The sequence below is a fragment of the Esox lucius genome, chromosome 14, assembly GCF_011004845.1.
Source record: "Esox lucius isolate fEsoLuc1 chromosome 14, fEsoLuc1.pri, whole genome shotgun sequence".
NCBI lineage: Eukaryota > Metazoa > Chordata > Actinopteri > Esociformes > Esocidae > Esox > Esox lucius.
Window position 1 is genome coordinate 26959872 of NC_047582.1, and position 17650 is coordinate 26977521.

Genomic DNA, 17650 nt, shown 5'->3' on the forward strand with positions numbered 1-17650 from the left:
AGTAATTGTATAGGATTTTACATATTTAAAATGTATAATATGCCATTGGGCTATCCATAGTAGGCAGTGTAATGTTGACCTATAATTTTAAAGAAAACATACATATCGCTTTCCCCTTGAATTTTCTGTTTACACTGGCTGCTGACAAATGCATTATTTAAAGGAAGTGTGATAACCGAGAATCCAGCAAAACCCGTACCTTTCTTAACTTTTTGACCTCTACCTCCCACTTGTAGCGTGACGTTGAAAGGGGGCTGGCCCTTTAAAATATGGAAAAAGACACCCCGCGCTCAAATAGCTTCTACAGACGCGCGCTGCGAAATACGACGACGGTCAAGTAACATCGAGGATTTACTTATAGAATGGTGTGACATAATTATATCGTATAGTATAAATCAGCATGTACAAAGGCCAGTTTCTTTATAGTTTGTAGAACCATGAAATAACAGATTTCTGCCAGACACTTCCATAGCTTACGTATTTTAACAACTTTTTTGGAGATCATTCTTCTCAAAGGCTGAATAGATACATGCAATGGAGCGAGACCAAAGTTAGTAAGTTGTTTCGGGTAAAATATATTGTTATTGCGTGGTTTTCAAACTATTAGAAATCTCATTGAGTCAGGGCATTGGGACGTCGGCATTCAGTTCTCTGGAGTCATCCACGAGGAAAAGCTGGACATAAAACTCCGGCAGAATGAGCACAGATAAAAACAAGTGAGTATTAACCGGTTGTTTTACAGTGACCATTTCCTGAAACGTATTGTCCAATAGGCTATGCAGTGGCTTTGGTAGTGCAAGTTGGACTTGGCACGCCGGGCTTCAATATTACCCTGGTAAGAAGTTTGGTAATTTAATACCGCGTTACTCCTGCGTAAGATATGTCCATAAGTCTTCGACTTGAATAGAGTTCTTAATTTAAAAAAAAATCTAATCAGGCTATCCATTGCATGTAAACTGGAATATACGCGTAATTACGCATAGTTTATTTTTATTTTTATCAATGGTCCAATACGGGGTTATTACATTAGTCTTGTTCTAGGCACGCACATATGTTGTGTAGTGCAAGTGTTGCATTTCCCAGACCCAAAACACCCTCGGAGAGTAGGGTCACGGCTAGAGCCCAGACATTCTTGACAACAACTCTGTCATTGTATGGCATTATTACATATTTTAGTGACCTTTTTAAAAGCAGAGTAAAACAATAAAGTGTATGTACAAAACTCTGGTTTTCAAAACGGTTCAGTGAGGAACGTTCAGGTTTGGGTAATTAGCCAGGAGTTATTTAGCACCCTTCAAAATTCCCAGTAGCTAACCAATCTTAAAAGCAAATGAGGTCTGGATAAGCCGCCTGTTACCGCCGCTTCTCGAAGGTTGAAGCTTGAGACCGCACGGTAATCTATTTTCCGAGAGCCTGTCACAATTAATTAGTGTAGACACAAGAGCCAAGTGTTATCGCTCGTCCGACGTCAGGGTAAAATAACTGATGAATACATGTATGACAATGGTCAACAGTACAAACCATGTGTTTCTTATCCTTAAACTTTGCTCCGGCTGTGTGAATGAAAGCATTTTCATTCAGCTGTGCTTCAAATAATCATGCACTCACGTGGAAAGTTTGACGGATTGGGATGTTTCCATTGCTGAACTCTGCGGTCTTTAATTATATCCAGTGTTGTAGAGATCAGTTAGTCACATGTACTGAAGAATAGATCAGAGGGAACATTTGGATTCATTGATAATGTTTCTCCTTATGTATATTTTTTTATACACATTCAGTTTCTTTTAATTCCTTCATTGATTGACAAGGAAGCACATTTACATTCTTTCACCACACCTGAAGTTACCCAAAAACTTGAGATTCTTCCTGTTAGGTTGGACAAACAAATCTTTAAGACACTTTGTCATGTTCTTATTGTCTTTATTTTTCATGCAATGCTTCCTGCTCTCTCTATTTTGAGTGCATGTAGGAAGCAGTGAGACTCTTCCTTAAATGCAGAGCAGGATATATACCTTCCTTGTGTATTTCTTTTCATTGACGGCACACCTGTAAAGGAATTAGCAGAGGGACTTCTAAATTCCTACTCAAGACATCTTTACACCATCATCACCTAATTTATTATGTTGATAAAACACACACTTCACTTATTGAACTGAAGCATGAAGGGCTGATATGTAGCTGCTTCATGTTGAGGGTAAACACCAATGATATGGTCGATATCACAAAGCCATTAGCTGGACACACACAGACAACCATGGTTTCCCAGAACAAGCATACCCATCAAAGAACACACAGCGGTTAGGTTGCAGTGGCCTGGTTGCTAGCTCACGGTCGCTAGCTTGCCGTTGCTAGTCATGTAACTGATTTAATTTCACCACTGTATTGATGGAGAAATGACCTTTTTCCACATGATGTTAGAGAGTTCTTCACCCTGAAATTGTCAACAGGAAAATGAATCTGTTGTTCATTTTTATTGAAACAGGCATTACAAGCTTTGGCAACTGCAAGCAAAAAATATCTATGGAACTTATTGAGTTATGTATATATCTTTTTAATGCCAGATGACTACTCAAGTTACATCCAACCAAATATGGAGTGTCAGGTGGTTTTAATAATAAATTTTGTTTGCATGATCACATGTCATAATCACTTCAAATTGTTTTTAGTTAAAGGTAGCTGACCTTTATAATGTCTGTTTAAAGTAAACTGAACCATGGATTACAGTTTCTTTGGCCCATCAATGTCTTTCCGGGTTAGCAACCATGTAACATCAAGTGAGAGAGAACTTCTCCTTTAAGGCATATACTTTCTGCGGGGGGCTGGTCGGACCTTCTTCAGGGTGGAACAAAGACCTGACCAGGGACAATGTGATGGGATAGGGATTGAGTTAGTCACGCTGTAAGGAGCCTGGGGCAGGGGATGATCCCTGATCCTAAACTGGCCCGGTGATCCTACAACCACAGGCATGCTAATCTCTGCTAGCCCATGGAGAGAGGTCACCTTTAAGGTGTTGCCCGCCACAGGTTCACAGTAGGTAGGAGATAAATTAGTACTTTAACACTTTGATCAAGGCAGCACTGGGCAGATAGGTCTGGTTGGTTAATTACAAGTTCATAATGTGAAAACCTTAGTTCATACTCCCATATTCACACCATTGTTTTTGGGGGAGGGAAGATAGGGTGTTTGCGATTGACTACAACCTTAAACTTTACACCCATACTTGTTCCGGGCCTGCTGGTATTCTGTTTTACTACATCGTTTGTTGTGCTCATCTGGTATCCCAGGTGTAAATCTGTCCCTGATTAGAGGGTTGCAATGGATAATACGTAGTGTAACTGGCCTCAAGGTCTAAACTTGAGTTTGAGGGGACCAAGTCATTGGAGGACTACGCAGAATCCCTAGTCTATGAAACACCATGCACCCAAAGAGATGCCCATTTTTTTTAACAAGATAAGCCATTCTGTTCCTCTTGTTTTGCCAATATGGTTTCCCTTAAACACATTGCTTCTTCAGAAGAAATGCAATCTCCCACTAGAGAGGTGAGATTCACCACATCTCTACATAAGGAAGTTTGCACAAAGAGACAAGCCAAGCCACTCTCTGTTGGCTTTACGCCTGAAAAAATCTGCTGAAAACCACAGTTAAAAAAACCTGTGTTAGATAAACAACCCTATGAAAGACTCTTGTTTACTGCTATATACAGTCCATGAAGTCCATAACGTGCCTGGTATAGAAATGCAATCACCTACAGAGGTGTAAGAATCCTTGTTGAAAGATTAGAAAAAATACTATAATAGAAAAACTGAGCTATATTGTTGGTTACCTTTTTTTAGGCTAATTATATTTTTACAATTGTTCAGCGAAAGACATTTCAGAAAAAGTAAAATTATTTGAGTTAAATGATGCCTTTAAAATTGATTATGGCACAAAGGCATTCTTGAAATGTTTAATGACATTGTCTGTCAACTTGTTACTATGCAAACCATTGTTTTGTGTTTTTGTATCAATGTGGGCATTAAAGCCCTTTGGGGTCATTTTGACCGAGTAAAAAAGACCATGGGACTATGTACCTGCCATCCAAACCACAACAATTTGAAGCCAGATCAGTTGGTTTTGACCAGATTGGCAGTTTCTCGTCCAAAACATAATAGGCCATGTACTACCTAATATTTTACTTTTCTATATCTGTGTACAAAACCAAAATCCTTGCGTACATATAAAAATGTGTCATTGGTATAAAATGTCTGGTAATGGTATACATTCAGTACTAAATAGAACTGCAAAACAGAACTTGTATACACATAAGGAATCTACATTGAGAGCGCTATTGAAAAAAAGTAATTATTGGAATAACTTTTTTTTCTAAGGCACATCTGCAATTAATTCAGGGTTTGTCTGGAGAAAATATTTCGTTATACATTATCAGAGTGTATCAGTGATTTAGACCAGACAGACAGATCACTTGCAAAGATAGAGTATCTTGTGTATCTTATGTGCTTTCCTATGGTTATAACTATATATGAATGTGTAGTAAATCAAAGTTACAGTTGATGTATGTTGCATTCGAAACAGCTTATAGGTATGTAATTGGTATGAATACCTGGTAGAACTGATGCACAGAAACCAGCAACTGTGTAAAACTTGGCTTTACTGTTGAGTACTATCTGGAATTTTTTTTATATTAATACCAGAATTATTATAATACCCTCTATTATTCTTTATGTTCATGTTGTGAGGATATTTTGGGAGAGATACTGTTTGGTTTAAAACAATAAAGGATTTGGCCCTCTAAAACTTGCAGCCTTGCAGTCAGAGCATCTGACCATCAGCCGAAAGGTTGCTAGATCGAAACTGCTAGGTGGAAAATTCAGTCATTCTGTCCCTTAGCAAGGTAGTCAACACTAATTACTCCCCGGGCACTTAAGGTGGAATGGTGAAAAATAAATAAATACTGTCGGCAAAACAAACAAAAAACAGCTTGTTGATGAGCAGTTCGAAAGGGGATGTCAGGATTTGTGCAAGCCAACAGGTCAGCCACAAACAGGCCAATAATGGTACAGTACATCCACTGGCCACTTAGTGTGTAAGTGAAGTGTTTGTGGTTCGAGCAGTACAGCGTGTGAGTATATAAGGAATTCAAGCACCAGGATATGCTTGTTTATATCAGTTAATCTGCCACTGTGGCCCTTCGACCGAAGGAACATGAGGGGATGTTATCTTATCAGTCTTGGCCTAGAGAGACTAACAAGGGGCTAAACCTTCTTGTGCAGTAATTGTGTGCACATAAAATGAGCAATTGGGTATGTGTGAACTCCGCAGAGTGGGTTTTATTTTACACTGCTACACTAGGGTTCACCATGGAAAACCTGTGGCGGACATTATAAAGAGCACGTTTGAAAAGCACAGGCTTGATTTTTGGACTCAGTTTTAGGTCCTCTGTTATTTGCTAGGCATTTGCTGTAAATTACATCGGAGATGCTGTGAATAATTGTGACATTGCTTTTATAGTAATGTTACAATACTTGATATGCCAATGATAGCCCCTGAATTAAGTAAAACTGCTTTTACTTTTCCTGTCCCAAAGAAGTGGAATAAGTTGCAAAATATAACCATTGTCTAATTTAAGGCCTTGCTTATTTTATTGTGAATGGGATATTATTTTAAAAGATATAACTTGTTTTTTCATTGACTTGCCTATTTTAAATATACATCTACTCAGCGACTCTTGAAGTGGGCCTTCCTCTTGTTCCCCATAAGGTCCTCCCTGTCATACAGCTCTTGACAGCTTGATTAACTGGTTTGTGGTAAGAGTGCCATCCCCACGACACTTTGTCACTTGACCCTGGTCTCTCCCCCTATTTTTTCAATTAATATGGCCTTTATTGGCATGGGATGCATTTGTTTACATTGCCTAAGCAAGTAAAAAGTTATTAACACTGTCACTGTCCCTTTCCTCACAGTAAGGCTATAATGAAGTCCATATCTTTTATTTGGTTAAGCTGGCTAATAAGGTTCATACTATATTAGTTAATACTGTATGTTAGTCCACTAATTCCAAAAGTGTTTTCTAATATACAGCATCTCAGAAAAGTGAGTACACCCCTCACATTTTTGTAAATATTTGATTATATCTTCTCATGTGACAACACTGAAGAAATTACACTTTGCTACAATGTAGTGTAGTGAGTGTACATCTTGTATAACAGTGTAAATTTGCTGTCCCCTCAAATAACACAATACACAGCCATTAATGTCTGAACCGCTGGGAACAAAAGTGAGTACAAATTGGGCCTGAAGTGTCAATATTTTGTGTGGTCACCATCATTTCCCAGCAGTGCCTTAACCCTCTTGGGCATGGAGTTCACCAGAGCTTCACGGGTTGCCACTGGAGTCCTCTTCCACTCCTCCATGACGACATCACGAAGTTGGTGGATGTTAGAGACCTTGCGCTTCTCCACCTTCTGTTTGAGGATGCCCCACAGATTCCCAATAGGGTTTAGGTCTGGAGACATGGTTGGCCAGTCCATCACCTTTACCCTCAGCTTCTTTAGCAAGGCAGTGGTTGTCTTGGAGGTGTGTTTAGGGTTGTTATCATGTTGGACTTCTGTCCTGCGGCCCAGTCTCCGAAGGGAGGGGATCATGCTCTGCTTCAGTATGTCACAGTACATGTTGGCTTTCATGGTTCCCTGAATGAACTGTAGCTCCCCAGTGCCGGCTGCACTCATGCAGCCCCAGACCATGACACTCCCACCACCATGCTTGACTGTAGGCAAGACACACTTGTCTTTGTACTCCTCATCTGGATTCCGCCACACACGCTTGAGACCATCTGAACCAAATAAGTTTATCTTGGTCTCATCAGACCACAGGACATGGTTCCAGTAATCCTTGTCCTTAGTCTGCTTGTCTTCAGCAAACTGTTTGCGGGCTTTCTTGTGCATCGTCTTTAGAAGAGGTTTCCTTCTGGGACAACAGCCATGCAGACCGATTTGATGCAGTGTGGGGTGTATGGTCTGAGCACTGACAGACTGACCCCCCCACCCCTTCAACCTCTGCAGCAATGCTGGCAGCACTCATATGTGTATTTCCCAAAGTCAACCTCTGGATATGACGCTGAGCATGTGCACTCAACTTCTTTGGTCGACCATGGCGAGGCCTGTTCTGAGTGGAACCTGTCCTGTTAAACAGCTCTATGGTCTTGGCCTCCGTGCTGCAGCTCAGTTTCAGGGTCTTGACAATCTTCTTATAGCCTAGGCCATCTTTATGTAGAGCAACAATTCTTTTTTTCAGATCCGCAGAGAGTTCTTTGCCATGAGGTGCCAGGTTGAACTTCCAGTGACCAGTATGAGGGAGTGTGTGAGCGATAACACCAAATTTAACACACCTGCTCCCCATTCACACCTGAGACCTTGAAAACAATAACGAGTCACATGACACCAAGGAGGGATAATTGCTAATTGGGCCCAATTTGGAAATGTTCACTTAGGGGTGTACTCACTTTTGTTGCCAGCGGTTTAGACATTAATAGCTGTGTGTTGTTATTTTGAGGGGACAGCAAATTTACACTGTTATACAAGCTGTGCACTCACTACTTTACATTGTAGCAAAGTGTCATTTCTTCAGTGTTGTCACATGAAAAGATATAAAATATTAGCAGAAATGTGAGGGGTGTACTCACTTTTGAGAGATACAGTAGCTTGCAAGTTAAGTAAAATAATGCCATCCTTTAATTTCTAAACTAAAACTCCCTCGTCATTATAGTTAATGGAAATGGGAATGTCACCTGACCCAAAGGCCGTCTCACTCTCCCTCTGAACCTGCAGCTGTCCGAACAGACGTTTCCCCAAATCCTTAAGCAGCGCACCAGAGCCTCAGAGGAAGAGCTGTTCTTGTCACATTATCAGTGACAACTCAGGGACTCTGGAGACACTGGGTGCCTAACTGTCTGACTTACTGGTTGGCTTTGACACCCTGGAATGGATATAGTATCCTGGATGGGCTTACTGGACATGCCTAGTCCAGCTCTCTATGTGACAGATGACAAAGTGCTTGTGGACCTGGTCCTACATTTTCCGAGGCGTTTTGAAGAACTCTCGAGATGCTATAGCGTTTGAATTTAAACTGGCATGTTCGAGCCTTACGATGCAAGATTGTGGCTTTCAATCACAGATTAATCAAACGATTTTCTTCACGCCTCCCGTCATGTGGGTGTGCGTTATCAAATGTGGCGCACGCTACCTGTGTGGAGTATCAAGCTATCAATACTTGTTTGCATTAAGCTACATTCTCCGAGACATCAAGCAAGACTCAAGACTACGTAATTCTTTGTAAAATGTCTGATATCAGTAGCTTGAGACACCACCTTCCTAGGTAGTTTTTGAGCCCAATCCCCTTTTTTGATTTGTATTTTTTGTTGCAACTGTGAGGACAATTCTGTCTGAATTGTATCCAGTGTCTGTGAAGTACGCAGGCATATCGCTCGATTGTGCCACAATCCTGCGTGATACGTCTTGAAAATGGCAGTATGTATTCAAACTTAATGGGAAATGATTATGCAAACTACGACTGTCTGTCTAGCGAGAAACATGACAAGGATAATAGTGGTTTAGGGGAGGGCTTGTATCATACTCCCATGTCACTCCCTGCTACATTTTATGAAGGACCAATGAGACGACAGTCTGCTTTGATCCCGCTCAAATCGCAGCTATCTAGGAACACAGCCATTCTACTGTTGTGACCTCAATTCTATCCTTTACTAATGACAACAGAAACTTGCACAATCCTCTTGCTGGCGTCACAATAGTCTTTTGGAACTTATTTATCGGCCTGTTGGTCTCTCTTCTCTCTGTTACCATGCACCTGCCACAATAAAGCACTGGTGACTGTGTTGAATGTGCTGGTGACTTTTAAAATGTTCCTTGAAGAATGTGATTCCAACGGGGTGCCGTAGCCTTAGCCTTGCCAATACTTGGCCGGATGGCACCGTGCTAGCCCCCCAGGCAACTCCTCTCCTTTTTTGTGTTTGATTTTGAGAGCTTTGCTCCAACGTTATGGTTTTTCCCCCGGCTCCAGCCATATATGAAGGCCAGATAACGGAGCGATAAGGATGTCCCTCCCTTTGAGAGTTGCAGATGTGTTGGTGCGGTGCTCTCTATCTCAGGAACAAGTTGTATCCTTCCTGTCTTTGTTTATTTAGCAGTTTGTGTACCAAGACCCAGACCACCTCATCTTTCTTCAAACTGTGTCCTCGCGATGCAGTCCTGTGGGAGGCCGTCTTAAAGAGAAATCGACCATTGCTAGCTCACCTTGCAGTTCACCGGGCTGACATAAACCAATAATATATTCTGTACTCTGAAACTTAAATATATAAAAAGAAAATCTGCAATTAAGTATCAGCTAAACATGTCTAGAGTACTATATTTAAGCCATAAGGCTCAAGGGGCTGTGATATATTGCCGGTATACTGCATCACGTCAAAGGGCTGTTCATAAGTACATCGCAACGTAAAGGGCATATTCACAGCTATTTGCCATTTTGTATTGGCCCCATACACCAAACCCTCTGTGCTATTATAAAGTTAATTAAACCAACTTAATTTAAACATTAAAAAGTCATTTTTATACATAAGTCTCATACCCATTGTATACAGACTTATGTACCACAGCTTTCCGAGAATCAACATTTATTGTTCAACCGACCTTGTTTGCAATAGATTAGTCAAAGTACATCTTTTAATGGGGCATTGAGAAAGGTTGGATGATAATTACCGTTTTATCTTTTATCTTTTCCAACTGTAGTAGAGTAATGAATCATATAAACGTGAATGGTACAAGATAAAAATTCACAAGGTGTATTAAACAGTATCACACACTGGTTTAATGGGAGCATTGAAACATCTAAGGGAGGGTCCCTAACAAGAAACAGAGCCAACCCATTTATATCCATTGACCTGTCAATTCAAATCAATCATTAACCAATCCACAGACTAGAACAGAAATAAGCAATATTTTTCTGGACAGTATCAGAAACGCGTCATGGCAAAAAACCGCCGGTACATTTATTTTGGTCAGCTGACTTATTAATGATTATAGTAAACCTCTGCCTCCACCTGAGTATAATCCCTATTTCCTCATAGATTATGCGATTTATGGCTGTTTTGACCATGTTTCTAGTTGGGGGAACTAAACAATTATTCGGTAGTTTGGTCAGGTTAAATTACAAGCCAACATTCAAATTTGATTAAAGAAAAATCCTTATTCTGCTGAAAGGTTCATAGCTATCTAGCGAAATACAAAAGTTAATAGTCAATGCCGAACAGCCACACTGCTCATTTATAATACATGCATGAATAGGCATGGCATTTAAACTGTCTTATTAACGTTAACTTATAGACTGTGGTCAACTCCTGTCACCTCTAAGAACTCCCTTCTACGACAATGGATTTATAAAATATTCAACTAATAAGAATGGGATAAACTGTATGCATCAAAAGAACCACATTATTTATGAAAACTCTTTCTTCAATAAAAACACAGGAGATCATATTCTAAAATACAGTCAACTCATGAAGTGTTGGCACCCTTCATGAGTTTGAGCGAACTCGAATGCAAAAAATAAACAGAAACAATAAGACTTTATAAGATTTTCGACTCAAACTTACTTTCATTTCAATGCAGTAATTACTCAAACACAATATTTAATTGAGTGCAACACTTTTTCTGCAAAATAAATTATTGTTTCTTGAAAAATATATGCCCACTATTTTGAGCACTGTATTTTGCTTGAGAAATTGTGCTGAAGGGTGCTGATTTTTTGTAGTTCATCCTTAACAGATGCAAATTACTAGAGAAAATTCAAGTACGAAGTAGTGATCCCCCGCTTAAATTCATTTAGAAGTTCAAAGCATAGAAGTTCTCTAAAAATCTTTACACAGAAACACAACATGGATACAATTTCCTAACATCCACTTTCCAGTAGTTAAGTCACCTGGGTACTATATGGGAAAGTGATGTTCCATCCTCAAATGGGATGAGGCCGTAAACTCTCATTGGAAGTCCAGTAGGGGGTCTTTCTAATCCCAACACACCAGGGCAGTGAAGGGGATTTTAGGGACATAAGATGTTGTCTTTTGAACTGGATTTTAAACGTTTCCAAAAAGGTTATTTTGCTGTACCTATGGAATTTTCTTCTTACAGGTAAAACTTTTTGTTTCTGTATAAACCACTTTTTTCCATTCTACTTAGAAACCTGTGTGGAACGGCTTTTACGTGGAACCCAAATCTGCCCCTCATTTTAATGGCCACCTAACCGCACCCAGTTTCCAGTTGGGCCAATCGTCCCTTCCCCTCCCAATAACAAATGTTTCCTTAATTGTAAAGTCCCATAGGTGTTAAATGTGTACCCTTCAAATATTGACTTTGCTCGGGAAAAGCGCTTCTGCTAAAGGACTTAAATGTCTTTGTAAAATGTTAATAATCTTTGGTGAAAACTTGATGTTGGTTTGAATTAAGAAGCAGACTGGTAGGATTGTACACCTGTACCCCTAATGAATGACAGCCATGACCCCTAAGAGGTTACAACCCCTCTGGTGAATCAATAACCTTTCACAGATAACCGCGGACCCCTTATTCTGACCGCGGACCCCTTATTCCCTCAGTTTCACACCATTAGTTATCTCTGACGTGAGGCTTGGACCACTGGCTGACAGTCTAATATTTCTCTTCATGTTTGCATGAAATGGAGAAATGGGGAGGGTGAATAAGACGGGGCACAGTTTAAAAATTATTTAGACATTCAAAAACATTTATACATTTAATAAACATGTAAATACCATTCAGTTATTTGATATTTCATTAGGATTCCAAAAGAAACACAATTGGAGCCATAGCTAGTCTTCCCGTGTTATGAACATAAATCAGTTTATCACTAAATGCGTTATATATATATACTATAGCAACGCCAGAAAATAAGATGCAGAATACAAATGCAACATGTAATACCAAATTCTTTGTGGCTTCTGAGTTTTCGTTGCACTACTAAGTGTTGTGTTTTCTGTTTTGTAATCGGTAGCCTAACCGGGAGCACAGACTTCTGCGTAGTCATGGCTTTATTTAGTACTGTGCACATCCCAGACTTTGATCTGGATTGCAGACTGTGAACAGACATCTGGTGACATGTTTTTGTGTGGTGTTAACCACTGGTCGAGTTGTTTCAACAGATAGTTTAACGTATTTATACACCTTGATCTAGTAACCTCTAGTGCGGTTAGCTGCATTAGAGTGTGTGTGTGTGTGTGTGTGTGTGTGTGAACCATGTCTGTATGAATGGGAACCTGAGGTCCCCGAAAAATATTTTGTATGACCTGAAAATATTGTCCCCGCAAGGTGCTTTGGCCAGTCTCCTAGGTTACAGCATTATCAGTAAGGTTTAAGCGTTAGGTTATGGTTATGGCAAGGTTTGGGTTTAGGTCTAGAGAATAGGGGACATGGATTTCTGGGTTTGGGTTCAGTCTCCAATCCCAACAAGGATAGAAAGACAAACGTGTGTGTGTGTGTGTGTGTTCATTTGTTCCTGTGTGTATGGGTTTGTGTGCTCAGAAAAGGTTCCACTCCTAAATAAAGCTAAGCTAATCCCAACAGCCAGGGCAGATCATTGTAAGAAGAAGGCCATGTGACCCACAGTCATGACTAAGGTGAGAGAGTGAGAGAGAGATGCCGTAAGTGAGAGCTGAGTGAAGGGATACGGCTGTGTGTGTCTGTGTGTCTGTGTGTGTGTGTGTCTGTGTGTGTGTGTGTGTGTGTGCACACGCTAGCTGGTGGAGAAACTGCGCTGACAAACTTGCATGTCGTTTTTCTCCCGGAATCCGTGAGCTCTAATGCTGACAGCAGAGATGACTCCTCCCTATCCAGATCATTTTCACCCGTTTCCATGGACAGAAAGTTCAAATGAGTTTAACTTTTAACAGACCAAATGGACACATTAGCCAGTTAGCACACTCCGCACGTGCATGTGACCATGGCGCAAAATTCTAATTTGGTTTCCGTTGTCCAAGTGCCAGTCTGGCGCCCTGAGGGAGGGTTAGCGGTGTGTGGGTGACTGTCATAACTTTAAGAGTCATTGTTCTCCGTCGCGCTCCTGATGTGATGTTAATGACACACACATCCTGTTTAGCCTGCTTGAGTGTCCCGTGTGTCCCAGTTGGTAAGGCATGGTGCTTGCCCCTGTCAGAGGTTGTGGGCTCGGCCTGGTTGGAAACGTACGCAGTCAGTACTGTAAATTGCTGTGGATTAGGGTGTCGGCTAAAGGGCTGAAGTGTAGCACATTCAAAATGCAGTGTTCTTCCAGTCATGTAGTTCAGTGTTTCTTGGTCCATCACATCCTGACCTGGCCTCCCCATATGCTTAATCGACTCCCTCACTAGGGTATGACTAATACAAGTGGTCAGGTAACCAGTAAGACCGTGATTAGTTTAATCAGCTGTGCTTGTTACATGCTTTCTGCATTTTGACGAATCCCCAGTTCTGCTAGTGTTCTAGCTATATTCTATTGTTCTAGGTCAATTCATGTGTCCTGTCAAGTGTTTTAGGTCTGTTCATCTGATCTGTTAATGCTGTAGTTCTTTGTCTCTGTTTTACTACGGTTCAACATCTATTTCCATGCTTTGCTAATGTTCAAGGACTTTTTCTCTGTAGTCACATTATTCCTGTTCTTCCAGCAGGGTAGAGGATGAGGCGGTGCTGGACAGGGGGGCACGCTTCGTCAAGCATGTCTGTGATGATGAAGAGGTGGAAGGTAAGAGCCTCGTGACAGATATGATGGCTGCCGTATAAATGGTTTCTTTGTCTTTCTCTCTCTTTCTCTTCCCGTTCAATATCATCCCTTTTTGCCAGCTGTCACTCTACCCCCATAACACTCTTTCCCTGTCCAGGCCTCTGCATCAAATATCAGGACATAGTATGGGGGAGATTAATATTGAAGATAAGCGTTTATCAAATAAGGTAATGCCAGATCCCTGCGTGAAGATGTTGACTGCTTTAATGCCCGTGGAGCGACGGGAGCACGCACACAGAGAATCACGTCACCTTTTTGGCCGTGACAGACGGTGTGTAAACAGTCAAATGTGCCAGGCGCTTCACCTGCCTGGGAGATTCTTTGTTACAATGTCCTCCAGCTCAATCAAAGCCATTTTTCACCCAGCGCGGAGCAACACTGTGAGAACAGTCAACAGCCTGAAATGCCCGCTGGTTGACCTCCACTTCCCACCCACAGACAGCCGTCCTGCATTCAGTGCTATAGTTCCAGTGACGGTTTGCTAAGAAGTCATCATAATGGAGCATTTATAATGCTAGTTCCAAAGACATGATTACACATGAAATGTTATTAAGAAGCAGGCTGTACAACTTGTCCCAGGATGCAGTTTCTTTTAATCATTCAGTGTTTTCTGTATTTCTGGGGAAATGGCACCGAGCATGATAGGCTGAACTCACCCCCTTGGCAGTCGACTGCAGGGTAAATGCTTGGGGGGCCTGAGATGAGGGTTGTGTGGGGGGGGGGGTAGTGTGGCCAGGTCCAATTGGGCCAGAATGGGTTCCACTTCCTTTGTCCAGCCCAGTCCTAGACGACCAAAGCATGATCAATAGCCTCCCAGCCATTCTGAGGTGAGTGTGAGTCCCATCACACAACGCCTGAAGGGGCACAAAGCAGAACCGAAATCATCTTGTCACTGCCTCTTAACCGGCCAGGCACGTATGTCAACAAAGCCTCTTGATGTTTCCCCTCTTTGGGCTGACATAGGTCACCATTATAACATACGGGAGGACCGTCCCATTGGAAAGAAGGCAGAGACAGCCATGGTAGTTCCTGAGTCCAATGCCATGCCATTCACCTTCATGGCCTGGGGGTAAGAGTGTTCTAAACAAGAGGTCCTACTGGAGAGATCAACATTTAAAAGTTAGGACAGAGTCTGCGTCCCTCACAACTTAGCAGCTTATCTGTTCACAAAATATGAGCTTGGTAGGAAAAAGCCCAGAGTCTTCCAGCTGTAGAAACTCTTGGAGCAGTTAGAAGGCCTGCGTCTTCTTATCAAAGCATTCCTTTAGGTATGTGCAGCAGAACCAATTCGGATAGATAAGTAGGAGCTTGTCGATAAAATGCTTTGTAAGTTACCTGTAAAACCTTATTTGGCCCAAGCCTTAACAGGAAGAGGGACTGGCAGTGGATTAATAGCAAGGCAAATCATGCCCTCCTGTGGGAAATAAAATCCTCTGAAACGTTGTAGAAATAAATAAATCTCAGAACCGTAGCACCACTCATTTACTTCACGCACCCGTTTGTCAGTGGTCCTAGTAGGACGGGTCTGCGGTTGAACCTCCATGACGACAACACTCTGAGGGGAAAGAAAAAACGACATTCGAGAGAACCGTAGCCTACCAGTACATTATTACGAGAGACAAGTTCAACACACAAATTATGTTCATTTGAAACCCAACAATTGTGATCGGTTGATTCTACTCTATTTTGTTTCTCTGAACTAAGAGCTTGCATTTCATGCGGATCAATCAACTCAATGAAGAAGGGGGGGGGGGTATATTTCTGTTCTAACTTTTATATCAGTTCCATTTTTATGACTGCAAGATACAGCTCCGGAAAAAATTAAGAGACCACTGCGCCTTTTTCTTTCCTTGCCAAAAAAGTTGAAAAGGAAGGTTTTGAGTGAGGAACAGAAGGGTTAAAATTAAGAGTCCGCTGCAATTTGAATGCTTTGAATGCTGTTCCTCACTCAAAATGTTCCTTATTGACTTTTTTGGAAAGGAAAGAAAAAGGTGCAGTGGTCTCTTACCTTTTTCCGGAGCTGTATATTTGATAAAATGTATGCAGATAAGCAGAACGTAAACAGGTTCACACTCTCTCATCAGTGTAGGCATGGAGGGTGTCAGTATAGAAGATCACACTAGGGAGTGGAGTGTGTGTTTGTTTTTTTTGGGTGGGGGTTACATAACCAATACCTCGATTTTAGTCTTCACAGGTACGTGATGATTGCATACACCGCCCAGAACATCTGACCTGTATGTTAGACAACTGGAGCATCTGGCACTGTGTTTGTCTCTCTCTCTCCCTCAAATCACTTCCTGGAGATGTTTAGCAGTTTCCTTTCTGAGCGGCTGGGCAGGAAGTTGTTGGCATTTATTTACATCCTCATCGTGTGTCAGGATGAAGACAGACCCCATCCTCTCTGGCCCGAGGAGAAATGACCTGACGAACAAAGAACAGACTAAACACTTCAGTAAACAACCTGACTGTTTAGGCCGTCCTCAGTCCGAAAGTTTGCATGTGTTCCTGTGACATCCGCGTGCATTGGTGCACGTTGTTCATCTCAGACATATTGTTCCATATCAGAAATGCACTATATTCTAATTTCTACACCACTGGCCTCTGTGACATTCAACCCTTCCCCTATCATATTCAACCTACCCTCCCTATATACCCCGCAGTGACACAAACCCTGCAGATCTGACATTGACTCCCTGTGTTTCTTCCGTTTTATGGGGATTAGCGTAGCGTAGCATAGCCGGATTAATGTTATTGCTCGCCGTTGCATAATAGTCAGCCTATATCTCACACGCCTTGTGTCATGTCCCCTCTTCCCTCGTTCCTCCCTCAGGTCACCGCACCGTGTACATCGGCGTGCACGTGCCCAAGAGCTACCAGCGCCGGCGGCGCCACCGACGCAAGTCCAACCACAAGGAGAAGAAGGAGAGGCCAGCGGAGAGTGCGGGGGGCGAGAAATCGGACGGGGAGAACGCCGACGAGGCGGCGCCCAACATCTTCAAACCCCTCAGTGAGTCATGGAAAACACAAATCCACAGATCGGTCAGTCGGTGAAATCCGTGCAAACGAGATCAGCCGATCACTTTTAATGGTGAATACAACCATAACGACTCTTTAAGCAGTCGGTACTCATCCATTTCCTTATTACCATTCGAGTAGTTTATTTTAGAGGGTGTAGTTATGTTGGGTTTTTTTTGGGATACAAGTGGGATTTAAATCGTTTTAGTGAATCCAGTGGTGGTCACTGTGCCACCAATAATCCTATTTTGTGGCTTACTTGTGGTCCATCTGTATTTTACTAATCATATATTCCAAGTCGCTGACCAACCGCTCTTGCAAACACAATCTGTGTCCGTATCAACGTGCCTGCTCCTGTGCAAGTTATCAGCAATTAGAAAAGTGTTGATTTACAGCATTTCTAACTAAGCAACATTAAGCGAATTCCCCTGGTCTGTATTGCCTCATAACACATCACTGTGAACCAAACCTCGCTGTATGGTTCTTCAGTGGGATTTTTCACTGTTGGGTCACACCACTCTACTCAACTGTGTTGCAGACGATCCCAGTCCAGGTGGTGTTATTTTTATACCAAGAAAGCTATTTCCATACTACATGCTATGCTTTAACCCGGATAATAAATGGCTAACAGTGATTGTCCTAACTGTAACTACTTCCAGTCCTGAAACTCACGATCGTGCCGTAACTTGTCCGTCACACACATTTGATGTTGTGTTCAACAGAGCTGTCAAAAGCATGATAATCCAAAAACAAAACCAACTTGACACTCTGAATTTCTCTTGACTCTGCAGTTTCCCCTGCTTAC

At 41.8% G+C, this 17650-nt stretch overlaps 1 protein-coding gene across 5 annotated transcripts in view; it reads left to right on the forward strand.

Annotated features, from left to right (window-relative positions):
• The first annotated feature begins 297 nt into the window (after positions 1 to 297).
• slc4a4b (solute carrier family 4 member 4b) overlaps positions 298 to 17650 on the forward strand; it is a 50576-nt gene continuing 33223 nt past the window's right edge. For 4 of the 5 annotated variants that reach the window (XM_010899296.4, XM_010899298.4, XM_010899297.4 and 1 more), the window contains exons 1-3: positions 298 to 716; positions 13715 to 13791; positions 16661 to 16837. In XM_010899296.4, coding sequence (XP_010897598.1) covers positions 697 to 716; positions 13715 to 13791; positions 16661 to 16837 — 274 coding nt within the window. In that variant the 5' untranslated portion in view covers positions 298 to 696. The remainder of the gene's footprint in view (positions 717 to 13714; positions 13792 to 16660; positions 16838 to 17650) is intronic. The other variant, XM_020053486.2, reaches the window with a different exon arrangement.